Here is a 27,660-nt window from a genome sequence, read left to right as displayed (position 1 = left end):
GCTATCGAGCATCTCCGCTGGAGCATCTGTCAAAAAGCACAGCTCAGTTGCGATATAACTCTCCGACCGTGAGGTTGTTTTAAAGGAAAACTCCAAGCAAAATGCTAAAACTATAATTGAATAAGGCCAATTTATAGCATTTAATTGCATAAATAGCCAGAGAAAACATCAACAAAATGTGGCATTGGAGTTTGTTGCTTGTTTTCCTACTGGTTCCGTTGGCAAATTCCACGGGTAAGCGAAGGAAAATTGTGCATTGCTGCAGGAAAAATCTTGTGAAAATTCCGATACCCTGATGCTGTATCCCAAGTATTTGACAGATGTCAGGAAGCTGCGCCCTCGAAGAGAAAGAGAGCGGCGCCTGCGCAGAAGTTTGTTTTGGGAAATTTCTGATTTGTTTGGGATATTAACTTGGCATTTTTCTCTGCAATTTCCCTTGTTTTGCTTAGCTCCAATAAGTTTTGAGGCAAATCCGGACACCAAACGTCTCTATGATGATTTGTTGAGCAACTACAATCGATTGATAAGACCCGTTGTGAACAACACGGAGACCCTGACGGTTTGGTTAGGTCTGAAATTGTCTCAGCTGATTGAGGTCAATCTGAAGAACCAAGTGATGACCACCAATCTGTGGGTGAAGCAGGTAAATATCACAAATAAAATTGTATTGAATTTAATTTTAAAAATTTGTAATTGTTTTTAATAGCGCTGGTTCGACTACAAGTTACGCTGGGATCCGGAGGAATATGGTGGCGTAGAACAGCTCTATGTGCCATCCGAACACATTTGGGTTCCGGACATTGTGCTTTACAACAATTGGGATGGCAACTATGAAGTGAATTTGCAATTAATTAACTTATTCTCCAGACTTAACAAGACCTCTTAATATTTTTAGGTAACCCTTATGACCAAAGCCACTCTTAAATACACGGGTGAAGTCTTTTGGGAGCCACCGGCTATTTACAAGTCATCCTGTGAAATGAATGTGGAATACTTTCCATACGACGAACAGATCTGCTTTATGAAATTCGGTTCATGGACCTACAATGGCGCTCAGGTGGACCTTAAACATTTGGATCAGGTGAAATTCATATATCACTTAATATAGAATCGTTATTAATCAATATTTTAATAGGTTCCTGGCAGTAACCTAGTGCAAGTGGGCATCGACCTGACCGAATTTTATTTGTCTGTGGAATGGGATATACTAGAAGTGCCGGCTACTAAAAATGAGGAATATTACCCTGACACATTGGAACCGTTTTCAGGTAGGTTAACCTTGGGTTTCACATAATATTTATTGTTAATCTAAATTTCCTTTTAGATATAACATTCAAGTTGACCATGAGACGTAAAACTTTGTTCTATACTGTCAATTTGATTGTGCCTTGTGTGGCTTTAACATTCCTCACGGTGTTGGTATTTTATTTGCCAAGCGATTCGGGCGAGAAGGTAACGGAGACTGAAATCATCGAAATCCTATGAAAATCTCCTTCATTTTGAGCACGTAGCTTTTTATTATTACACATAAGTAGTTTTCTTAAATTTAAGGTTGCAACCCCTTGTTACATGTATATGTTTCGTAGTCCTTGATTTACTTGTTGATTTTTTCTTTGGTAATATTTTTGAACTCGTTTTCAAAAACGTTTGTTAAAGTTAAAAACATCAACAATGTTACAAATTGTAGGCCAACCTTCTTGTTAAAAATTTCATTTCACACTAAACTACTCCTTATCAACTTAAAACACTGCAAAAAGACAATACCTCTACAAAATATCTAGATATACTATCTATTTCATATGCACCAATCGTAATCCTATCAATTACTTTAACTATCACTCCCTAATCTTTCAAGTCTGCTATCCTAAAGCTGAGCTCTTGTACTCTAAACCCAATTTCTACATATTGTAAATCGGCTTCCATCAAATTTAGAAAACGAAAATTAGAAATCAAAATTCTTTCAGAGAAGAGCTCAACTTGCACTTCCTGCTCTTTCCAAACTTTATCTTTCACTACTTTCTGATCCAATTTTACCTAATAGATATATCATAATGATATTTAGCTTATTCTATCTATCCATCAAAATATCAGCTCCGCATTCGCAGCAGCGACTCTCTGAATTTTTTCGAAAGCAGCACACATATATTGACGTCCTATAAATATATCCTGAGAACCTCATATCATGTGTGCTGTCCTGAGTTGAGAAATCTCATAACGTAAATTTTCATCGAATGCATACAAATGCGCAATCGATATCGACATCGAACCACATTGAATCGAATTCAAAATGTCAAAAAGCCACTCGCAAAATTGTTTTCCATATCGCGTATCTTGTAATTGAGCAGCGCACTCACACACCCACTCACCGACACACACACTATCACACTCACACATAGGAGACACCTGCATTTAGCACAGGCACACCTACACTTTAATACACAATCACAGACTTCGTGCAGTTTGTTGTTATATTCCTTTTGTCGTTGCCTTAGTGTTTGTTCGTTCATTCGTATCGCTCGTTTGCTCAAGTAAAGGTAAATGCTTCGCCACCGATGTTGATATATATACCCGATATCAACTCAATCATACTAAAATATAAGTTGGCATTCAATATAGCATGTACGCTGAGGTAAAAGTAAAAGTATTGTATTGAGATCCTTGGGGTTTTAAAGTAATGATATCATACTAACTGACTTGGATAATAAAATTCCTTATAATATACAGATATTTCGGAAACACAGGGTATTAAAGCAGTAAGATCCCTTAAAATTCTTCGTGTTATTCTAAGCATAAGCCAGGGAAAGATATTAAAAATTATAGAAAGTAAATGAGATATATCCAAAATACTTTAATCGTTATCCCGCAACAAGACAGCTAGAAATTAATGTTGCTTTTATTTTCGTCAAGTTTCAAGTGATTCATTGAAGCACTTTCCATGTCAAGATCCAGGGGCTAAACTACTTAAAAACTTCCCCCCGAAGAGATACTACATAAGTGTTACAAACTACCCGAATCTTTTTTATCGACACACAGCCACCACACACGTACGCAGAAAGTTCACATGTAAACGTAGTAAAATGCGCTTTGTTGCTTTGTTTTTTTCGGTGTTGATTGTTTTCGTGTAAACTTCGTATGATTGATTGATGTGGTTGGGTTCGGGTTTTCCCACCCCCTAGATTGTGTGTTCGCGAGTGTGTTAGTTAGTGTGGGTCCCTAGCTTGGTCACAGTATACGCGATGCAGTCCTTAAGTACGTACTTCTTCATTTTGTTGTTTTTAAAAATAAATTGTTTTTGAATTGATAACAGTTGCAAACAATTATTTCAAGTATTTTTATATTTATTTCAAGGCCTCGGCAAGTACAAAGTTCTTATGAGAAGCTCCCTTGCCGTTGCCAAGAATATTTTTCGTACAAGTAACTGGCTAAATTAATTAAACAAATTATGATGATTGTGTTTTCGTTTCGTTGTTGTTATGTGTTCATTGTCGTTGTTGGTTGATTGTTGGTTGGTTTGATTGTTTGATGGCTCGCCTTTCTGTCGAGATCGAGATCGATAGCCCCGATAGGATATCGAGAGGAGGAAATTGTGTAAACATCTCGTTGACAGGTTACGTTATGTATTTCAATACTCGTGTCGTTGACCGTGTTTTTCCTGCTCTTGGCCGAAATTATCCCCCCAACCTCGTTGGCGGTGCCCCTGCTGGGCAAGTATCTGCTCTTTACCATGATACTCGTCTCGCTGTCCGTCTGGACAACGGTCTGTGTGCTGAACATCCACTTCAGGTGAGTCTCGTCTCGATTCGATTCGGCGGGGGAAAGCCCGGGAAAGCATCGCCTTGAAAATAAGAAAATCGCCAAAGGTATAAAATTGGTAGTTTTTTATTTTAAAAATCAAGTTTTTGAACCCTTTTGATTGTATTTAAATTCAAGAAGGGGTAATATTGAACATTTTAAAATAATATTGAACATTTTTTAAAAGGCATTTAAAGAATATATTAGTAGAAAGTAATATGTTATTAAATGTAAAAAAGGGAGAAAGAACATTTTTATTTAAGCTAGTCATGATTAAAAAAAGGCTATCAAATTTTGTTCTTTTGTTTGGAGAATATTTGAGATAGTTGAATATTAAAAGGACATTTAAAGTTGGAGAAATATATTCATTACTTTACAAAATCATACTTTATTAAACCATTGATGGGATAATATAGAATATTTTACATTATTAAAATTTATAAAATAGGGATTTACTACTCATTAGTAAGAATAAAAGTATATTTTGTTTGGCGACTTTCCTAACTTTTGGGGATATGCTTTTCTGAGTGGGGCCTAAAGTAGGTGTCAATCCCCCTCCGCGGTACAGGTCCCCCTCGACGCACAACATGTCGCCGCTGGTGCGAAAACTCTTCCTGCACTTCATGCCCAAGCTGATGATGATGCGCCGGACGCAGTACACCCTGCCCGACTACGACGACTCCACGCCGAGCAATGGCTACACCAACGAGATCGATGTGCGGTAAGTGGTGGCATCTCGCGAAATTGAAAGTAAACACTTGACTTTGGACTCCAACCCATCGAACTGCCTGTTTGTTGTGCTTGGCTTTCCCCCCTTAGTGACAGCATCAGCGATTTTCCCAGCGAGTTTAAGGACAGTCAGGATGGCGCTTACGATAATGGCATGCAGAACTCTGTGGGTGAGTGCGCGAAATCTAACCATAAAACACACAAATATTTTGCATGCCTGCCGGCCCCAAATTGAAATCAAATATAGCACACACAAACGAATAAAAAAAAAGAAATAACAAGGCAAATAATGCAATAAAATGGGAAATGTGGCGCTTCGATGACAAATAACGCTTACGCGATTCAAAATCAAACATTTTGGTGGTCAAGGGAATTCCGAAAAGGGAGCTATTGATTGATGGATCACATTGCGGAACCCTCTGTGGTATTTTCCATTTTGTATACGATCGTAAAACAAGCCAAGCGCAATGAAAAACCGCTAGTATACAAACCAAAATGTTTTAAAGCATTTTAGATGGTATATTAAATTGTTCAGTATACACAGAAATAAAATTCGTTATGATATAGGGTCATTTCTACCTTATTTCATATCAATAAAATTGTGATTCAAACATATCAACGTAAAAAAAGATTAATATAATCTGTATTCATATCTTTTAGATCTTAAAAAATATTAAATTAACCTGCACATATCAATTTGATCTTTTGTAAATTTTTTTTTTGTTCTTTGATTTTATTATAAAGTTAATGAGATTTCTTTGGCACATTTGGAAGGGAAAAAGCCAAAAGTCAGGCACTCAACAAAGTAAGAGAACTTCATCTTAAAGATAAACTGCCATAAATGGGATGGTCCATAAATTATCTTTGGCGAGCATAATTCAGCTGCTTCGTTAACTCAAAGGCCGATTGCCTTTGGGCGTTAATTTGCCTCCTGTCAGGAACCCAAAATATTTGTCCACTCATACACGAGGGCCCATAAAAGCCTAGATGCACACACATGATACTTACACACACACACATAGCCAAGGGATGGGATTTTCCTTCTTGATTCTCACATTTATTTATTATTCCAATATTTTATTTCAATTTTTTGCAATTTCATGGCGGAAACTTGACAGATTCCGACAATGTGATACCGCGCAACTTAACACCCGAAGTGCTGCAGGCGTTGCGTGCGGTCAGATTTATTGCGCAGCATATCAAGGATGCCGACAAGGATAACGAGGTGGGTACACAGGCTCCTTAACTTGGCTTCGCTTGGCCGCTTATTTTTGTTGCCCATTTTTATTGACGCGTGTCCCGGAGTCTTGGAGGATGGAGGAGTCCTTGGCGTTGTTATTGTTTACATTGCCATCTTTTCGGCGTCTGGCGGGGGCTCTTTTTTATTATTGTTTATTGCCCTTAAGTTCGACTTGAATGCATTGAAGTCGGCGGTTCAGAGCCAAGTCCCAAGTGTGCAGCAAACAATTGTAAAATATTAAATCATAACTTTATATTTTTATTGCGATTCCAAGTTTATTGAGAGTCAGCCGCAGGGCCATATTTTATTAGGCCCCCCAAACCGCCCTAAAAGGCGAATAAAAATGTATAAAACCAATTTCGTTCAGCCGCAAAAACGATACAACGGAATGATATTAAAAATCTATTTTTTATTGTTTCATTGCCGCAGATTGTGGAGGATTGGAAATTCGTATCGATGGTGCTGGACCGCTTCTTCCTCTGGCTCTTCACGCTGTCCTGCGTTTTCGGGACCCTGGCCATAATATGTCAGTCGCCGTCGCTCTATGACACCCGGTCGCCCATCGACCGCCAGCTGAGCGAGATTCCGCTGCGTAAAAACAATTTCATGCTGCCGCCGGACATTGTCCGTCAGGTCCTAACCTAATTGGGGTCCCGAGGTCGTCCCGAGGTCTTCCCGTCTGAGTTAACACAATGCTTCCGACTCTCGCCACTCGCCACTCGCAACTCGGAACCAGTTTTAATGGAACGCAATCAAATCGGTTGTTTCCCGGGGAACATTGCAACGATTTATGTGTTAAGTGTTTATCACCCTGCAATACTGTAAAACCAAATTAGCTATAAAACGAAAACTTAATAAAAAATTCTGTTTAACATTTTTGGATATAATGGCATAATGGGTAGACTTAATCTTGGAAACTCAAACCCAAGTTGCTTGTAAATTAAAATAATACCAGACAAAACCACAATGACATCTGTTCGCTGTCGCTGTTAATTTTCAATTAAGAGATGACTTTTCATGAAAGTTTCGTTTGGGAATAAAACGTTTTCTTTGGCAAGAACTTGGCATTTGCTATGTCAAACAGACATTGCGCATACGCCACGTTGGCTGCCTAAATAATTCGCAGTATCATTTATTTGTCTCCGCCTCTCAGCCTCCCTTTGTCTTTGTCTCTGTCGCCTTACTTGTCGCACTGTCGCATTAAATTAGAAAGTTGAAATCTCTTGGCCTCGCATTCATCAACATGTGCAGGTCCTGCTGGCAGCAGGCAAAGGACTTTCACTTCGGCACTGTCAACAGACATAATTTTCCGAGCACTTTGACTGGCAGGGGGAGGGTTAACATTCTATAAAGCGTGTTGATAATGAAAAGAACCAGGAAAAAAATGGTGGCATTTTGGGAAAAGTTTGTATCGAATCAAAAACACTCTGTAAAAAATGGTTAATTAAAGTCTTATTACTATAAATATTAAATGTAATCATACTTTTAATTTTTATTAATACCGAAACTTATTTATTTTCTTAATTAAAAGTCTGTTTAATTTATCATCAATATGTTTTATTTGATTTATTTAAATTTACAATATATTTATTTAATTTTATTTATCATTTGTCAACTAGCCTTTCTTTTATACCCCTTTTAAGCAAAAGTGTGATCCAGATATTATTAAGATTTGCTTAAGGATTCCGGGGTGCCTGCCCCCCCAACCCTGCATCTTAATGTCGTTTCTCTGAGTTTCCTTGCCGTACTTTATTTTATTTTTGGCATTCTTTTTTTTTGTTGGCAGTTTTAAATTAGAAAAGTTTTTGCCAGATTTTTGTTTTACATTTTTCATATTTTCTACGGGCCATGCCCCCCGCTGTGCATGTTTGTCGCTGTCCTTATTGTTGTTGCTGCTGCGTCACATGCGTAGCTTGGAAAGGAGCGCTCCTTCCCTCAGTTTCTGCCTCAGTCTCAGCCACCTCCATCTCTGGCACCATCTTCATCTCCGTCATCATCAACGGCAGCATCAGCAGCAGCAGCAACGGCTTTCGAGGGACCGAATCCACTCCCGACACCAGCTGAGCTGAGGAGCTGCGAACCGGGCAAAGTATGTCATGTTAATTTCTATTTGTTTGCCACGCAGAGCGGCAAACTTGTCCCGGGTCCTGTTCTCTATGAAAACTCTTTTACAGTGGAGGTCAGATGAGAACTATTAGGGAAAACGAATTAAATATTGAAGAATATTTTACTTTCCTAAGGTCCTTATTTCTAAAAATAAATTACATTAAGAACAAAGTTATTATAAATATATTAAAGCTTTTATAAAAGTATGCAGTGAATAAAGGATAGTCGTCTTCCTGTATTAATCAGCATCACTTTTAGATTGAAAATATATTGTTGCATACTTTTAGACACCTAATTTTAAAGGTGATTTCAAATACCCAGCTGTTTTTGTGCTGTTTCTTTTTTTCCAGGGACTATAAACGCTTTCAAAAAGTAAATGCTAAAAAGCTGCCTAACATTTAAACAAAAAATGTAAATTGAAATAGAAAAGTTCCATGAAAGTGTCCCCTATTTGTCAGTGACCACTGTGATGGCATTTGCATAAAGCCGCAAAGTATGCAACACATTTTCGGGCACAAGCTAAAGTTCAGCAAAGCACAAAACAATATGCAAATTGCCAAACCGACCCGCACCCACATCTCCTCGTCGACCAAAAAAAAGGCATCGAGAAGACTTTCGGGTCAGGAGATCCTTTTCTCATTTTTTTTCGGTTTTTTGGTGCCATCCCTTCAGCTGCATGTGTTAAGCGACTGTTAAGTGACTTAAGCCCAGTTTACACGGTCAATTACACCACAAGCAGAATCAGAAGAAAGCGGGAAACCGAGAGTGAAATGGCCCTGGCAGCTAATTAAGAAACGAGTTGCGCAACGGAAATCAAAACCATAAACTAAACTGCCGCAAAGGAAACGCAGCGCGGAATGCATCTAGCCAACCAACAGTTTTGGCCAGGCCAAGATTGAGCTAGAAATGGCCGAATGGGGAAATGGCAACCGAGAGAAGCACGTGCGATGCTAAGTTTGGCCAACCAACTAACCAATACACACTCGTGCACTTTGAGATACAGGAAAAAAATTTGTTCACTTTCTAGATTTTAAATTGGAATTTATTTTAAAAGTCCGAAATGCACAAAAATCCCTAAGGTCACATTTATGGGAGTTTAAAAGAATTAAAAAAAAAAAAAAATTGAATTCCGGTTTTAAAATATTTTGTTGCATACTTTTAGACACCTTTATAAGAGATATCTAAGAGCTGTAATGTTTAAGCTAATATATTTAGTGGATTTATCACCAAGAACCCTAAATAATTGAATTTCGAAATATAAATCCTTTAATCCTTATGTCTAAGGTTCAGTGTAAGTTCATTTTCGAATTAGGATATCCTTTTTACAGTGTCCTCTTACACATAAACACCCTTGAAATGCACTCGTGTGTCGCCGTACCCGGCGGCGTGACAGGAAAAAATATGTACCGAAACCAGAGAATTGCTACATTTGACCAACGGCACGTCAATTAGAGTTTTAAAGGGGTGCGGTCGATGTGCGAATGACTTTGATATGCCAAAGGGGTTTCGTTTAGCTGAACATGTATCTTCGTGGCGGCGTGGGGTGGCTTGGAATGGCGAAAAACCGCAGCGGGTGGCTTGTTCGCTTTCAGTTTGGATATTTATTTAATTTGAAAGCAATTCCTTGTTTGTTTTCTGGGTTTTTGTGTTTCTATTTTTGGGCTATGGCTGCCGGCGATTTGTATGGAGGTTTTGAATGATTGTTGGCTCGTTTTAGCAGCTCATTAACCCTTTCGTGGGTTTCGGGGCTTGTTTGTGCTTTCATGTGACTAAATATAATAAGGATTTGGTAACTAACAAACTCGAGAAAAATTTGTTTTATTTAATTTATTTATTTCCGTTCGAAAAGAAAAGCCAAACATTTGAAACTGGCATTTATCTGTATGAAGTTTAACAATATTCTGCATCCTTAAGCTAAAAGAAACAGCTGGAATTTCGAAATCACTTTTAAATGTTAAAAAAGGTGTCTAAAGGTATGCAACAATATATTTTAACCAAAAAGTTATATGAATTCCTACAGGAAGTCGACTGTCTTCTATTCACTTCATACTTTTAGGCACATATTTTGACCTCTGTAGCACCTCTAAGTATTTATATACCACTACAGAATAAATCATGAGCAAAGGATATCGTTATGTTATGTTCAAATATAGCTTAACTTTAATAAATAATTCTATACAATTTTAATAAAACTTTTGCTGCTCTGCGAGTAAATCCCTCGGACGAAGTGAGCTTGATTTGTGGGGGTCATTGACGGGTTTAAATAGTTAAGTCGAGTCCCTTTCGACTCTAAAGTTCATTTGGCAAGAACAAAGCGGTGGCAGCGACAAACATATGGGCGAGTGTATAATATTGTGCAATGATAAATTACAAAATTGCTGCCTTTGGCAAAGGCCATGTGTGTGAGTGTGAGTGACCGCCTGTGTGTGACCCAGTCCCAAGATGAGGCCACAAAGGCCATTTTGTTGTTATTAAGTTTGCCTTTTGCCAGTTCCTTTTTTTTTGTTTTCAGCTGCACATGGCTTTTGTCTATGTGTGGGGAGGGGTGGTGGTTAAAAGAGGAAAAAAACAAGAGGGGCGGACGGCGAGGGGAGGCTCGACAGTTGTACACTGCGTGAAATTAATGATGCGCCAAAGTTCTGCTTCTTCTGCGGCTTCATTGTTGTGCAGTCGAAATGGCAACGAAATGTCCACAAAATGTAGGTCTAAAGACGCTTTTATTAATAGTCCTGGTACGTGGTCACGATTAACTGCCATTTTACGCACTCGCACTCGTCCTGCCACTCCCACTTTACTCCCGCCCCCTTTACCCCGCCTCCCTTCAAATGGCCGATGGGCGGTCTTAGCCTTTTTGAAAGCTTTTTGCTGTTGCGTAAGTCAGAAAGTCTCTCATCTCGGTGGATGTGTCCTACGGCGAGTGTGTGTGCGTGTGTAATCTGCGTGGGATTTGGACACGACTTTACTTAAGTTCATAAAAATTCTATTAAAGGCAAAAAACCTTTATTTGGGGACACGCCCCTTTTCGTATCCTGCAGGCCCAAGTATTTAAGCGTTCCGCAATCCTTAATCACCAAGATCAAAATAACTGATTGGGCATAACTATTTTACTTGTATTTTGGTAAGCAGAAATAAATTGAAATAAATTTAATGTCTAACATATCTGCTTTTTTAAAATTAATTTACAGAAATCACTTATAAAGGAGTCTAAAAGTATGCAATATTATATTTTCCGTTTTTCCTTAGTGATTTATTTATATAAATCATTAAATGTTGTAGGTACTGTTATATAGTTATCCTTCCGGTTTTCATATTTAAAATTTCCCATAATCTCCCACTAAATTGAAGAGGTTACTAAAGCGGTTTCATGGCTGGAACATCCAGTTGATTGAGGACCCTCGACTATTGTCCTGCTGCTGGAACAATCAGAGTCGACGGCTTTTAATAACATTTTTCGCTGCGCTCCTTGGCCGTCTCCCCTTGCACTTTTTTTCGCCTTTTGTCTCTCGGTGTTTTTTGTCGCTTAAGTGGATGCTTTCGGATCTTTTGAGTGCCGGGTGCCACGCCCCTTCCACCCAGCCCAGCCGCCCACCATTTTACATGACATTTTAAATTTACGATTTACATTAAATGGCGCAATGCAAGAGCAACAACAGGGGCGACTCGCAAAAAAGAAAGGAGGAATAAGTACAACGAGTGGTTGTAAAATGAAATTGCTCAGCCGCTTCAAGAGGCTCAGTTTCCATTGGCCCCAAAACCCCCCCCCCCCCCCCACTTTCCACTTTTCCCGGCCTTCTGCGGTTGTCTGCCTGTCCTTGGAATACAGTTAAAAACCAATTTCGTGTATGTAAAATATATCAACTATATATTTAAGTGGCTCTCGCGTTGCTGATTCCGTATTTCCCTACCGTTTCAGTCTTCTTTTTTGGGTTTTTTGGGGATGTCTTTTATTTGTATTCCTTCTACTTGTCGCTTGTCAGGGATAAATGCATTAGCGGGCGTAGCAATTTACACATTAAGGCGTGACAAGGGGGCGTGGCTTTGGGCGGAGTGAGGGTAAAGGTAATAAACGAGTGGAGAGGGGTGGCAATGGGGTTGCGTGAAAATACATTAAGGATAGGAAATCTCTAAGCAACTGAAAATGAATTCGTGTTGAACAATCACATAAATTGGTTAAGATGAAGCGATTGGGATGAAGAAAAATAAGGGGTGGATGGAAACAGGTTTTTTCACTTATTTTCAAGTTTCAAAAATTAAAAAAAAATGTGAAATTTATTTATCTTTATAACTCAATATTAGAAGAATTTACCAAGTCCTAGAAACATTTTAATGCAATTAATTATTTCTGACAGCAAACTCCACCTTTCCTCTAATCCGTACAACCTAATAAATTTTGCCATATCTCAGGAACTAACCCAAATAAATCTGCACCAACGACTAATTAAACTTTTGGGCCTAGAACTCGGTTTTTATGATGATTCTTGATGGGCATAACTCCTCCACCTCCCTCCAAAAAATGTTGGCAGTTAAATAAATAGTTGTTTCGTCTTGTTTGGTACACACAAACACGCACAGACTTGAACCACCTGTCCACACACTTGACGTGTATTTCCGTTTCCGTTATGCGAAAACTTTTTTTCGAGCCACCTAAGTCTGAGTTCCATTCGCTTTCCCTTTTTCCTGGGTTTCCCAGGCCCATTTTCATGTCGAAGTTGTTGAGGGGCGAAAGTTTCACGCTTAACATTTGCGCCGGGCGGAAAAGTTGAAAAGTTTATTCCAACACACAGACAGGACTAACTAACTAGCGGACACCTAGGCACCAGCACACCTTAATCCACACACACCTGCAGGCACACACCTGTAACTACATACATACATATGCTGATTAGCGTGGGCCGTGATTAAGGCGAAGGGAAACGTGCCAAAGGATTTGGAAAAGGGGAGGGAGATCCTGGCGAACTGGTGCTTAATTAAATTTAACAGCTGCTTAATTGCACTCTTGCTCAGGGGCAGGGGGCGTGGCGCTGCCTTGCTATTAATAATTTTGACCAAAAACGCTAATGAGCCTCAAACTCAACTTAAGTTTAGTTTGAACTGAGCGCACGCCTCCGACTCCAAGTTGAACTGAAGTTTTTCAATTTTTAAACACGAAACACGCGGAGTTCTCGGGAAAAGGTATAGTCCTGCCGCCAACAAGTTTACACTTTCAGTATTAATTTTGTATTTCATTTTCAAGTACAGTTTGTAGAAGTTGGTTTGTGTGCATAGGAATAAGTGTCTAGGGATGTAAAGTTTTTTATTTCACCAAGTATATTTGAGGCATTTTCCTTTATTTATTTTATTGTAAATATTTATGTGTCTCAGTTGAATGAAGTAATTTAATTTTTTTACATTTCTTAAAATATATTTTTAAGTTATTTCCCATTTTATTTAACCTGTGCTGTGGTTAGGGTATTTTCCTTTGAAACTCTTGGTCAAAACTTTGACGTAACCTTCGGTGCTTTCATTTATCATGCCGCCGAGGACTCCGTTGGCCGTGTGCCTCCATTTCGCCGCCTCAATTCTCCTGGCCACTGGCAGAGGCTATTAATTTCGCGTCAATTAAAAATTAAGCCAATTATTTGTGCCTGCCCCGTGGCTGAACTGGCTCAACACCGGCCTCCACAGTCCCGAGTTCTTTCCCCTTCACCTCACTTCCTTTCTGGTATCCTGTCCTCCTGCTACTTTTTTGTCCAATGCCCTTTGCTATCCTTTCCCTTGACTGCATTCGAAGTCCATTAGGGCTTCATTTGTTTTTAATGCTGTGTAACCTTTTGCCAGAAACAAAGAATAACATAAAATAAAATGAAGGAGAAAAAAAACGAGTAATTTCTAAGTTGGCACTTTCACGGTTTTGGCCTGGATCGTTCAGTTCAGTTCAGCTCGGTTCGGTTCCGTTTCGCTTTGTCTTGGTGTCAGGCCGCCCGCCGTTTATTGGCTAATTTAATTTGCATGTCTTGCGTTTGGGCAATTAATCAGCGGAAACAGCTGTCCGTCGCCTTAACCCTTAGTCTCCCATGCTCGCCTCTTTTTCACCATTTTTGACCGTCTTGTCTGGTCCTCTTTTCATTTGAATTTTTTCTTGTCCATACTTTGTTGTATACAGCGAAAAATTTAAATATTATTCTTTATTTAAATAAGGATATGATATACCTCTATTTAAAAAAAAACCTTAATTTTAATTGATTTTAATTTTGTTACATTTTTTAAATTAAGTATTTATATATTAATATGGCAATTGTAAGCAAGCCTTCCAATTAAGTCAACAAATAATGTTTATTGTAGTTTGGTTTTTAATGATTATAATCATTTATTTTCTACATAAATATTTATTTTTTATATTTGTTTTTTAAGTAAATTTAAATATAATTTATTAACGCCACATGCATGGGAAAATTAATTTTGTTTAGTTACCTGCCTTTTGAAGTTCCAGATTCCAACTAGATTCTAGAAGCAAATGCCATTCATTATGAATGAAGCTGCTTGATTTTTTCCCGGTACACTTGCTTTTTCGGCACTTAATTTCAATCTGCTTCAAGTCGCCTGCCATGCTCTTTGTATTGTGCAATCCAGTCTTTCTATTCCTTATTGAATTACGGCTCCCTTGCTCCTCGCTCTTTGTTCCCCCAGCAGATGTCCTGTGCCCTTCGCCTTTTAATTGCATTTTCCTTGAAGTGGGAGGACTGCAGCTCAAGTGGCTGCCTCTCACCTTTTCGCCACCCCCGTCAAGTTGAAATTAATGCAGCAATTTGTAATGAGTTTGCCTCTTTGCTTTGGTGTCACTGCTTTCGGATTTATTGTTGTGCTCGGATCAAGTAAATATATCTCATTTCTTTCTGCAATCCAATTTGCCGGCTGCACCGAACCGCCTGTAAATATTTGCCGCCTTATTATGATAATTTATTGTACTTAGCCGGCCACTAATTGTGCGCACAAACAAAATAATGAGCCATGGTCCGACGCGTCCCGAATAGGCAAGCAGCATCGAAAGCTGGATTCAGTAAATCAAATTATGCAAAGCAGTGCCGCTAAATATTTTCTTTCGAGGGTCTCTGGGCCCAAAGTCCCAAAACGGAAAGAACTGTAGTGCACTCATGTGTCAACTGGATGTTTGACCAATATTTATTCTCGCCTAGGGAAATTGTTGACTTTACATTTTTTCACAGTCTATTTAGAAAACATCAAATGACTTTTTTGTTGGTTTCTTATGAATACATGTATTAAGTTGACCCAAGAAAAATAATATTGTGAAATAAAAATGTAATGAAATTAAATATGCTTTTTATTATAATAAATACATTTTTAAATATTATGAAGGATTAAATAAAATTTCTATATAATAATTAGAAAGTTATATTAATTTACCATATTTTTTCTACCTTATAAACATGGATCTTTTTTTTTTAAATATTAGAATTATTTATAAATGGCCAACGGCCGTTTTAAAGCTTATACACCCAACGAAATGGTTTTAATTCGTTTTTTTTTCCCGCTCTTCGAGTACAACTTTGACACCTAACATGGGGATCGAGGACAGGGGCCAGCGTGGCGACCCCGTTTTTATACGTATTGTCAAGCCATAAATTTGTTTGGCTGCGCAGTATAAATTTTTAAGCAAAGACAAGCCATGTCACGCACCCTCCAACAAAAACCAACAAACAATACAACAAAAAGGGGAAAACGGGAGCAGGATGCGAGTGAAACTATAAAAGCGCCGAAAAATTGAAATAAATTGAAAATTGCAGAAAAATATAACAAAGTGCTGTCCAGCGTTTGAGGGTTAGTGGGCGGAAAAAAAAGGGGGCGGATGGCGTCCTTGTGAGCCGGGAAATTCCCTCTTCTGTAAGTTGAATCCTTTGGCTTGTCCTCTTGGCTGTGTGTGTGTGTGCGTGCATATAAATTAAGTTTTAAAAGTAAGCGCTGCTATTTCTTCTCTATCTTCCCCTATTTCACCTTTGTGTGCTGTATTTGAAAACAAAATAAATGCAGCATCTAGTATTTCGTGGAAATTCGATAGACCAGAGTGCAGGTACAGGGGAAAGTTTGTGAGAAAACTGAACTGAACTGACTTGGAGAGCTCTGATTTCACAACTTGCTCCTTGGCCATCCTTTCCGAGTGCTGAACAGAACCAGAACCTCTTGAGTGGCGAATGCATTAGCATATGCTCGGTATTTAAAGATAAACATCGCATTTTCTGGGAATGGTGGTCGAGTTTCAATAGAGATTGATTCTGTTTGAGCCGAGTTCTGGTTCAAGTTACTTTCGTAATTCACTTAATTTGATTTGTGTTTTTATTTGGTTTTGGTGTTCCAAGAAAAATAAGTTTGATGCCTTGTTTAGTTTTGTGGGTTAGCTATTTAAGCTTACTAAACTACAATATTTCCCTTAATTTAACCAATTTAATTTAAGAAAACCTCATGAGTAAAGACAGCACTCTATAAAATTTAAATCCAGCCCATCAAAGAGTTCATTAAAATGCAGATGGTGCTTAAAAGTAAGCACTATATTAAAGCAGTTTTAGCTGAATTAAGGACCGGGTGACTGGTTTTCTATGCGAGACCAGCATTCATTAACCGAGCTTTCTTTTATCGATGCGAGTGACAATTAAATCCGAGTTTGCTTTCCAATTAAACCACTTGATTAGCTTTTGTGAACTGCGAAGGGATGGAATTCTCCCCCTCACCCCTTTTGGCCTGCCACTCCCCCTTTTTCGTTGAGTGTGGATGAATTTAGGTCCCTGAGCGTGGGCGTTGACGTTGCAGTGTGACCAGCATTATGCGTGAAGCATGTTAATTGCGCCTAATCAGCGACACGAGCATTAGCACCAGAATTCGCCATATGGGCGTGGCCTCGCAGCGCTTAATTACCTAAGTGAAGTGATGGGAAGTAAAGGCTTCACCCCCTGAACATCCTGCACTTTTCTGCTGATGCCTGACTTTCCAAAATCGCCGCATTTATCCAAGATGGCAAAAAGTGTCGGCGACAATTTGCTAGTTCACCGCATTCACTTTTGGTTAACAGATTTCTTTTTCGTTCAGCTAACTCAATAAACCCGACGTTGTCTTGCATGACAAAAGCAATGACGACAGACACTCAACGGGTTATTAGCGAGGGGTTGTCAAAGGACCGTGGGCGTTGGCGAAAGGGGTCCAGGGGTCGAGGGGTCACGTCGATGAGCTCCTGCTCTCGCTGTTGTTGTTGTCGTTGGTGATTTCACTGCAGTGGAGCTCGACGCTAAATGGATTTTTAATGTCGTTGGCAATGCAGGAAAAGTTTCCCAAAAGGTTGTTGTCATCGCTGGAGCGAGTTTCCTGTATGTACTTGTGTGCGTAATAACACTTAAACGCTTAAATTCGGTAATAGATTGGCACACGACAGGCGGATAGAGGTGCCCTGAAATGCAGATTAAAAAGCAATAAAAAACGGGCATATATCTTAAATTTAAGTTCTTTATGGGGACTACAAATGTGGTAAAGAAATATATAAATCTTACATTTAAGATCGGTTAGGATCGTTAAGGATTATAATTATCTTCAAAATGTAGTGAAAAAATTAAAACAAGTACATAAAAGTTTATTTGTTTTATTTTCTATAGCTTTTTATTAATTTTATTAGCCTTTTTTTTATTTATTTATTTTAAGTCATTTCCAGTGTTGAATGGATTACCCTTAATCGATGGTTTTATACAAGAAATCCGTAAGAGAGTCAACTTGCTAAAATAAAAACTGATTTTGATGGTAATAATATATATTTTCCAACAATTTCCTAACCTTTTCACGCTGCCATCTCTGGTTATAGATCGCCAGCACTTTCGCGGGGCAAGTTGGTGGTGCTGCCTCAGCTTCTTTGGAAGGTACGTGCAACAATCAAGTGTCAGCGTAATGAGCTATCAAGCTGCAAAATATGCAATTTGAGCGCGAGTGAATAGTGCGACTAAGAGTACACACCCACATACCCGTACACACACCCACATGCGACACTCACACTCGTGCACTCGTGGCACAAAGACAGGCGCACAAATGCGGGTTGAGTCGAGAACAACGACAACTACAACACCTCGCTATCGCAGGAGCTTTTGCTAAATTTTGCGTGTAAGTGACAAGTCCCGCATAAAAGGGCATAACAACTGCAAAACGCTGATGACAATATGTGTGTGTGTGTCATGCGGTTGTAAGTGTGAGTGTGTGTGCGAGTGAGTGAGGGCTAGTAGGGGATGGAAGATGGCGACGCGTTTTTGTTGCACTTATTAATGAACAAACAACAGAGCGGCTACGTAATCATCGTTGTCAGCCAAGCGCCATCATAATCAAGCACTCAAGCGCATAATTATGGCATGGGTGTGCGGTAAGGGGGTAGGTGCTGAAGTAAGGGGCGTGGCGAGGGATTGAGGAGTGAGGTGGCGTGCTGCTCTGACGTTCGTTCGTTGGCTTGGTTTCGGATTTTGGGTTCTGCGGTCTGACTGTTGTCCTGTGGTTGCTAACTAACGCGAAGCAGAGGCGTCCTCGAAAGGGGTTGACTATTTTGATTAAAAGACTAAATTAATTAATAAAATTAGTTTTTTAAAAAATAGGGTTATATTTTTGCTATATTTTACAAAATATTATTCCAAGGTTTTGTAGGTTAATCCACCAAAAATGGTTTTTTTTATAACGGCAATGGTTTATTTTAAAAACTTTTTTATATCAATTGCATGATATCATAAAATATTAAAAATATTTGAACTTTGTATGTATTTATTTTAAATTGTTATTAAAAGCCAAACCTTTAAATAGCCGCCTCTGTTTTCGCCATTCGTGAAGTGGACACTGACCAATGCTTTGCACAGGACAGTGTGTGGCTTTGGTCTCCTGGTATCATTGCTCCAGCTATGTAGCTCCTCCACTTCGCCATCCTCGCTTTATGTTATTTTTGTGTTGGTCCATAATTTACAATTAAAAATCATGACACTTAAACATAATTAAAATATGAAAACGGTTCTGGATGCTACGCAGCAATAAACTGTAATAAAAGTTAATTAGAAGACGAAAGAGGAAGATAGAGAGTCCTTAAAGCTCTGCTCTGCATTGCATGGCGAATCCACTAAATTCCCCACTTGGAAATCCAAGTGCAGCGCGCCAAACTAAAAAGTATTGAGTACTAATGAGTTTTTAATCACCAATGCAAAAAGGGGGGATTGTTAGGGAGATGCATTTGCAGCTCGTTGTTTATTATCCCTCCGACTGTTGGCTTTAAATATTAAATCCTGCAACATTGCCAACGGCCTGATGACCGACCGCAAAGTGAGAAGCCAGAACAATGCAGCCATCGGGGTGTTAAATGGTTTTGTCTGCATGTCAAATTACAGGAAGCATAATTTCAAGCCTGGTTGCCTGCTCCTGTTCCCAATCCGCAAACCGACCAACCATCGACCTAGCTCTCGGCCCAAAGTAAACAAAACGAGGCACATTCCAACCGAAACCTAAACAAAACAAGACAAAAGGTGCAAACTCTTTGAAATTATGCATTGAATTTTTGGGTCTGCCGAGAGGGGGGAGGCTGGAAGGGATGTGTTTTCTGGGTTCCGGGAAGGAATGGAATTGGAATTTATTGTTGGTCATTAGGCAAATCTAGTTAGTAGTTGGGCGCCATTAATGGCAGCATTAAAGGATAAATCGAGAGATCGCTTATTGATTTCAAAACACAGCTCGCATTAATGTACTAAGAGTTAATTAAGTCAGATTCCTTTTAAATTGGTACTAGATTAATTAATTTGGACTTTCTTCAACAGGTGTTTGAGCAAATAGGGCAATCTAATATGTGTTTCTCATTAACACCTTTTATATGTGTGTTTCTATTTAATAACTATTCAAAACATTATTCACTATTCAAAACTTGTGACCAAATAATGCTTATCCGCTAGGTGGCGCCACTCTAGGCGGCAGCAAGGCATATATTCATATTTAACCTAATATTTAACCACTCAATTCATTAATTTCAATAAGTAACAAGAAAGGAAGCTAGCTTCGGCCAGCCGAAGCTTATATACCCTTGCAGATCATTCCTATTAATTAACAAATCGCAAAAATGTTCAATTTTCTAATATTTCTCATTAATTTTCCGATCGTTCCTATGGCAGCTATATGATATAGTCGTCCGAATTTGGTAAAATTAAAATTGAAATTCGGAAATATTTAAAAAGAGTCATATCCTAGAGTAGAAGATAATACAATAAAAACCAAAGAAGCTAGAATTTATTTCCTATTACTTTTCCATTAATTTTCCGATCGTTCCTATGGCAGCTATATGATATAGTCGTCCGATTTTGATTAAATTTAAATTGAAATTCGGAAATATTTAAAAAGAGTCATATCCTAGAGTAGAAGATAATACAATAAAAACCAAAGAAGCTAGAATTTATTTCCTATTACTTTTCCATTAATTTTCCGATCGTTCCTATGGCAGCTATATGATATAGTAGTCCGATTTTTTTAATAATTAATTCGAAATTCAGAAATATTTAAAAAATAACATCCCCAAAAGTAGAAGGTAATATTTCAAAAAACACCGAAGCTAGAATTTTTTAAAGTTTTTTTTTTTCCGATTGTTCCTATGGGAGCTATAAGATATAGTTGTCCGATCCGGTCGGCTCCGACATATATACTACCTGCAATAGAAAGAAGACTTTTGCGAAAGTTTTGTCCCGATAGCTCAAAAACTGAGAGACTAGTTTGCGTAGAAACAGACAGACGGACAGACGGACAGACGGACAGACGGACAGACGGACGGACAGACGGACATGGCTAGATCGACTCGTCTTGTGATGCTGATCAAGAATATATATACTTTATGAGGTCGGAAACGTCTCCTTCACTGCGTTGCAAACTTCTGACTGAAATCATAATTCCCTCTGCAAGGGTATAAAGATAACATTTTTAAATTTAAAATCTTAAAGCTTTAGTAAAAATTGGATTATAAAAATAAGTTTACTTTCGGAAAATTGGCAAAGTGTCCTTTTGAATGTGTACCCTCAAGAACGCCACTTCATTTCACATAATGGAGTTTCGAGTGCATTATGCGAAATATCCTTTGTGCGATGTGCTATTAATTAGGCTTATTAAAATCGACGCTGACAGCTCTGCGGTTTGGCGGTTCGAGGTTTTGGGGCTGCACACAGCCGTTGAATCCTGGCCCGGACTTAGCCGTCAAGGATATTTTAATCAGGGCAATTGTTTGAGGACCTGCATTATGCATCGGGGCAGCGGCAGAGGCAGCTGAGTTTGGGGCTCTCTCATTACAAATGAAAATTACCGCTTAATAATGTTTGAGGCCGGCTGGCAAGTTCTCTCGTTACTCTTTCTCCTTAAAACTCTTTGAATATTACTCAAGGATTTATATACTCCGGCACATTCGAGTACATTTCCCTTTCTTTCAGCTATCCGTTTTTATTTCTTTATTTTTTTTTTGTGGGTCACAAGCCATTAGCCAGGCCAAACGGAAAACACGCTAAGCCGGCGCGCGGACACCGAGTCGAGTCCTTTATGCATGCTGGATGAGCCTGATTCGCATTCGTTTTTGGTTTTGGATTCGGATTCGTATTCTGATGCGGCTGAGGCTGCGGTTGTGGCTGCAAGTGGAGGAGGAGGAGGAGGTCCTTTCGCCCCCGCCACTGAGGGCCAAAAAGTTAATTGTAAACATGACCCAGTTTGCCGGGCAGCAACGTTATCCCTTCTCCTTTCCCCCTTACCCACTGCACTTGCTCCTGATCCTGGTTGTTTGCAAGTCACTCATTCAGCCGCTAGGATGCTCTTTGTCTGGAGCGGGAACAGGAGACAGGGAGGCACCCTGCACCTCCGCCTCTGAATGAAGAATGCCCCTCGCTTTATTATGCGACATTGGCCTCAGCAGCCGGCAGCTGCCTCAAAAGGATATTTGTAATGCTCCATTGTGCCGCTCGCTCTTGTTGTTGCTCTGCGCTGTCACCTAAGTCATTTTGGCTTCACTTGAGTAATGGCAGCAACGCCTTAAAATATGCAAAAGCTCGAAAAATGTTTATAATATCTGCAGTGCAAACAAGAGACGAAGACAACGGTGTCGAGGCAGAAGAGTGCACTGTTAAAAAATAGAAGTGAGAAGGGACTTGACTTTTAAAAATGATATTTGTTTTTATATATTTTAAAATTTAGAGGATGGAAAAAAGGGAACCGAAAAAAAGGGAACCTAGAAAAAGGATAGTTTATAATAAATACCTACATAAAAAGTTAAGTGCTTTAAATTCGGATTTTTAATTTGGGAAAGTTTAATAATTTTTTACAAAGAAGAATGGACGTGTGCCCAATGCAAGATAAGCGTGTGACCGCAGTCATGCCTTGTGACTTTACAAAATCAAATGTGACTCGTGTGTTAATGGGCTTAGCACCACTGGATTAATACTACAACATTCTGAAGTTGTACAATACCAAATATTGTAATCATCTAAATTCCCAAAACTACCTTTAAGGATTTTATAGATAGTGATAATAACACAAGTCATAAGTTCTGAATTATACCAATGATAATATTAGTGTTTATAGGTAATGTTGGAATTTATTTCTCACAGTGTGGCCAGTGCAAAGGGGATTTCCCTGGGTGCTGGCCCGATCCGTAGCCGTTGTTGCAGTTGCTTAGCTATCCCGACAAATGCCCGCCGGGCTTCGCTGCAGCACTTTCTATGGGTCGAGGATGTGGGTGGGATTTTAGGGGGGTGTGTGGATCTGGATGTGGGTGTTGGGGTGTAGGTGTGGGTGTGCGTGTGCTGGCTGCAGTTCAAGTTAATTGGATTTGGGCAAAGTGCTGCCACTGGCGGCTTTCGAAGGTTGTTTGCCGTGCAGTGTGCGAGTGTATGTGTGAGTGTGGGTGAGTGGATTGGGGGTAAATGCAAGTCTAATGGCTGCAAGTGCCTTTTTAATGACACCTGAAGTCATTCGGTAAGCTTAAGCATTTGTGCCGCCAGTGAAAGTTGGCAGCTTGCAACTGGCAGACTAGGAAGTTCATTGAAAAAAGGAAAACCCCTTCTCTGACCACAGTTTTTGGTGTTTTTAAACCAGTTTAAACATCATTAACCCAATCGGAAAGTGTACACGTAACTAAAAGGGAATTTAAAAAGGTAAAAGGAACATTGATAACAATGCACTATCCCCTAACTTAATTTCATAATCAAGTCGGTATAGTACATTCCTTTTGGACCATGGCTCTGCACCAGATAAGCAGATATTTTCACACAAGTAGAGTCAAACCGCTTAGGTTTTTGGGACTATGGCTAGCCAGGGGTAAAAATGTGAAGTAAAATTTGCCTGAGAGCAAGTCACGGAACCGAGTGAACACCCTCCCTCCCCCAAAGACTCCCCCATGGACATTTACATGCACGCCAAGGGCCGCCCACATGAAGTTATGCCCATAACAAAGACGTTGCACATAGGACTACTTGGATATGCATAAAACTATGCTACATTGGCACTAAAACAAACAGCAAATGGGGATAGGGATGGTACGGTATGGTATGGGATGAAATGGGATGTGGGTGTGTGTATTTAGTAATGTAAAAGATGCTGTGTGACAAGATGATGACGATGCCGATGAAACATACCGAGGCAAAGGTAAAGCCAACTGGGATGGAACTCACAGGGATGGAAAACTAAAAGAGAATCTGGGATATGAACTACAAAATGGGATTATAAAAAATATAGATTTAAAATTAAAAGTAATCGCATCAAAAACGGATTGTAAAAAGTATTAAAAAAATATTTTAGATGTTTACTATCTCAAGGAAATAATATTTATTTAATAATACATACCAACATTAAACTAAAATCTTTATAAAGAAGTAGTTCCTTTTCAACTCTAATCTAACCGAAACATCGCTGCAATATTTAGTGCACTCTTAAATAATAAATAGTCGCAAATAAAGCAATTGAAAGTTACGCTTGGCAACGAAAGTAGTCATCTAAAGATGAAAGTTGATAAAGTGAATCAATTTGCGAATGGAACTAGATCAAAGGGTCATTCAGCTCAGCTCAGGACCCCCGGTTGAACTGGCTTTTCTATCTCCCTGCACCTGCCAGCCGAGAGGAGAGCTTTTATGTTGGCTAAGTAAATGTTTAAAATATTTGGGTTGCCTGCTGCTGGTCCTGTTCGTCCTGCGAGTCCTGCCGCTCCTGCTGCTCGTCCTGATGCTGCTACACGTTCTCGTAGTTGAAGTTATGCGCCCAAAATTATTAAGATGAGTGGCATAAATTATGAGCAGACCAGCAGAAGGCCCTGCACACAGGACTACGGGACTACAGGACTCGTAAAAGCCGCTGGCACATAATCCTTGGGGAGTGGGTGGGTGGATTGTTTGATGAGTGAATGACTAACTGCATGACAGTTTAGCCACCCTGTGTGTTTGGCTGTGTGTGTGTGTGTGTGGGCTGATCACTTTAAGTATTGACAACGTTGGACTGCATGGCGTATACGTTATGTGGGTTGTGGGCTGTGTGAGGCAGTTAGTTTAATATTTATTTAATTTAATATGCTAATTGGATGTGATCTGAGTGTGTGTGTGTACTGCAACTTTACGAGCGAACAATTCATAAATAAATGAAAGCGTCGAAAGTTTTCACATGTCAACGAATTGAGTTTGTGCTTGACTTTGAGTTGCTGCCTGCCAACTACTGCGCCAATGACTTTTATAAATCGTTTATAAAATTTGCCACCAAAGACGTGGCAACTTCTGCCGCAAGTCGACAGCCACAGGCGACGACAAATTGTTTTTGCGATAAAATAAGACAAGTGACACGCGGCCCTAATCGTTCAGAGGGGCGACCAAAGTGGGCGTGGCCCAGTTGCAACCTAAAAGGCTGCCACTCCGTTAACGTTAATTATATCAGAGTGACTGAGCCGGAACGACATGAAGATAGAGATAGAGAAAGAGAGGGAAGAAGGTGCGGAAACGGAAACAGAAACCGAGGGAATATTGTGCACAAAAAACTTTGGGTCGCCTGACCGTTTCAGAAATTGCATTTAAAGTGTGGAAATTGTGGAAAACAGCAAATGCATTTGCTGTTCCCTCCGACGACCTCAATGTTTTGCATTCAGCAATCAAATTGAATTTGTCAGACGACATAAATAAATGGTAAATCAAACGAATTGCAAACTCTGCTGTCAGCGGGAAATGAAATTGCATGCCAAAAAGTATGCAATGAATTATACGTGAGCAAGCCGAAAATAAAAAAATAACACAAACTGTAACAACTCAAAAATGGTAAGCAAAAACACGAGTCGGGAATAAAAATAAATTCTTAAAATATATATAGGTATGTTTGTATGATTGTGTGCTATTGAAAATACACAACAAAATTCTGCAGCATTGGGAAATATTTTGCACCCCAACTGCAGAATACACAGAATGAAAATGGATTGCCGAAAAGTGATGAGGAATTCTTAGTTTAGCTGCAGGATCTGACATGCCAATCAACTTTTTGGCCAAACTTATAAAAACTCAATCTTGCTAACGATTTTCTCAAGCGGAAACCTTGATGGAGTTTGGGAATTAAAAGTGCTCTGAAAAATATCACTATGGACGGCAGTCCATGTAGTGACGAAGCGCACCAGGAGAGTGTGCGAAGGCGACTACTATATATACACGAAGAAATGAAAATCTACTGTGATGGTCCGATCATAATGAATAATACACCTATCGAAAGGTATTGCGAAAACTAACAGGATTGCATACCAAGACTTTAAAAAAATCAATTGGCTTGGGAGAGAGAGCGGTGAAAGTGAAAAAGTGAAAATTTCGAAATTTGGAGCTGTTGGGGCCGGTGGGGATAAAGGCCCCCTCTCAATATTTTAGTTGTATTCCTTTTGAAAATACCCGTCGAATGAGGGGTCATTTGTCAAAATCCGACTCTCCGTTCAAAAGTTATAGCCAAAATAAGATTTTCTTCTTCTTCCCAAAATGAAAATTTAATTCTGTTTGTCCACTTGTCCACTTGTCCAAAACATGTTTTTTAAGTTCTGAAAATTTGATATGACGTTCATCACATCGATATAAAAAACTTTTGTTCTACCACTTTTGGAAAAACTCGCTAGTTTAGCGGGAAAACAGCTATAAATAGCTAAAATTCGGAAAGCCGTAACTTCTATACTACTAAAGCTACAGACTTGTGCTGCATCTCGTTTGAAAGGTATTTTGAAATGCTATAAACGCCTTCTATATGCAATTTGTGTAAATGTAATAGTTAAAAAAATATGAACAAAAGACAATTTTTTAAAACTTTTTTTTAGCTTTTTTTTATTTTTCTCAAAAACGGCTCTAACGATTTTCTTTAAAACCTTAAACTGTATAGCCCTTGAGATTCCTTAAATTTTGGTATATAACACATTACTGTAAAAAGTCACGTTTAAAAGTTATTTTTATACGAAAATAGCCACTTTTGCCAGCTTGAACTACTAACGCTCCCTGAGTATTTAATTTTGTGTGAGGGTATCCAAACTGTATTTTAGGGTCGTGGAATCAGTAAATTTGCACTTAAGAGTTCCATATAGCAAACTTTTGTTCTACGACTTTTGGAAAAAGCCGCTACTTTAGCGGGAAAAAGCTAAAAATAGCTAAATTTCGTTAGTTTGTAAGTTCTACACTACTAAAGGTACAGACATGTGCTATACCTCGTTTAAAAGGTATTTTGAAATGCTTCAACGCCTTTTTAACTTAATTTGTTAAAATACAATAGTTTAAAAATTATGATTGACCAATTTAAATTTAAATGTATATATTAGCTCCTATGAGAGCAAATGTAAACAAACAAAAACTTCTGATATCAAATAAAAACACCTCTTAACGAGGTAAAAAACTAGTGACGACCGCACCTTCAACATACAAAAGTTCTGATATCAACATTTGTGACGAAAAATTATTACACTCGTCATCAAATAGACTTTCTAATCTTTTCTCATTCGTCACGCTGCAATAGAAAATGCCTGTAAGGGGAAAAAGGCTGGAATAGTTTGCTAGGGCGGGCCGAATGAGAAAAGATTAGAAAGTCTATTTGATGACGAGTGTAATAATTTTTCGTCACAAATGTTGATATCAGAACTTTTGTATGTTGAAGGTGCGGTCGTCACTAGTTTTTTACCTCGTTAAGAGGTGTTTTTATTTGATACAGTTAGAGGAGGCTTTATTGACTTTATTGGCATTTGATAAAAGTTAAATCTTTAGTTGCTAAAGGCTACCAATTCGACAATTAATGAATACTTTAAATATTTACAAGATTTCTTGTGAATATTGATTATTTAAAATAACAAGTCGTTTTCCTGCATGAATTCATATCACTTTTGGGTTACAAATATATTGTGGCATACTTTTGGATACCCCCAACTAAATCATTTTAAGAAATATGCTAGTTATTATATACTTTTTAATTTGTAAAGTAATTTAAGTAAATGCTAAATATTTGTATGTAACTATTCTGATATAATAATAGTATATCGAGGCCTTTCCCCCAGCTAGATAAAGTAAATTTTGCCCCATTTTTGAATCACCGATAAAAACCGCTGCTCCTCTTTGCATATAGTAATGCTTCCTATGGCCAGATGTTGGCCTTTTGTCGGGCCTTGCTCCACTTGGCTGCAGAGCATCCGACTGCCTCATAAATCCGACCTTCCCTTTGTTTATCGCTGCAGCAGCATCTCCTCTGCTCTGCTGTATTTTCACATATGAAGCACAAATAATATGAATTTAAATTGGAGCCGTGAAACAAAA

At 38.8% G+C, this 27,660-nt stretch overlaps 1 protein-coding gene across 1 annotated transcript; it reads left to right on the top strand.

The window, feature by feature from the left end:
• The first annotated feature begins 61 nt into the window (after positions 1-61).
• Positions 62-6,633, top strand: nAChRbeta2 (nicotinic acetylcholine receptor beta2). The gene is made up of 11 exons (XM_070217901.1): positions 62-234; positions 450-643; positions 707-835; positions 896-1,081; positions 1,136-1,268; positions 1,325-1,452; positions 3,608-3,783; positions 4,361-4,513; positions 4,612-4,691; positions 5,640-5,746; positions 6,191-6,633. The coding sequence occupies exons 1-11, from the start codon at positions 177-179 to the stop codon at positions 6,404-6,406; spliced, it is 1,560 nt and encodes a 519-aa protein (XP_070074002.1). The 5' UTR covers positions 62-176; the 3' UTR covers positions 6,407-6,633.
• The last annotated feature ends 21,027 nt before the right edge of the window (positions 6,634-27,660 follow it).

The sequence above is a fragment of the Drosophila takahashii genome, chromosome 3R (genome assembly GCF_030179915.1).
Source record: "Drosophila takahashii strain IR98-3 E-12201 chromosome 3R, DtakHiC1v2, whole genome shotgun sequence".
Classification (NCBI taxonomy): Eukaryota; Metazoa; Arthropoda; class Insecta; order Diptera; family Drosophilidae; genus Drosophila; species Drosophila takahashii.
This window is presented reverse-complemented; position numbering and strand designations above follow the sequence as displayed.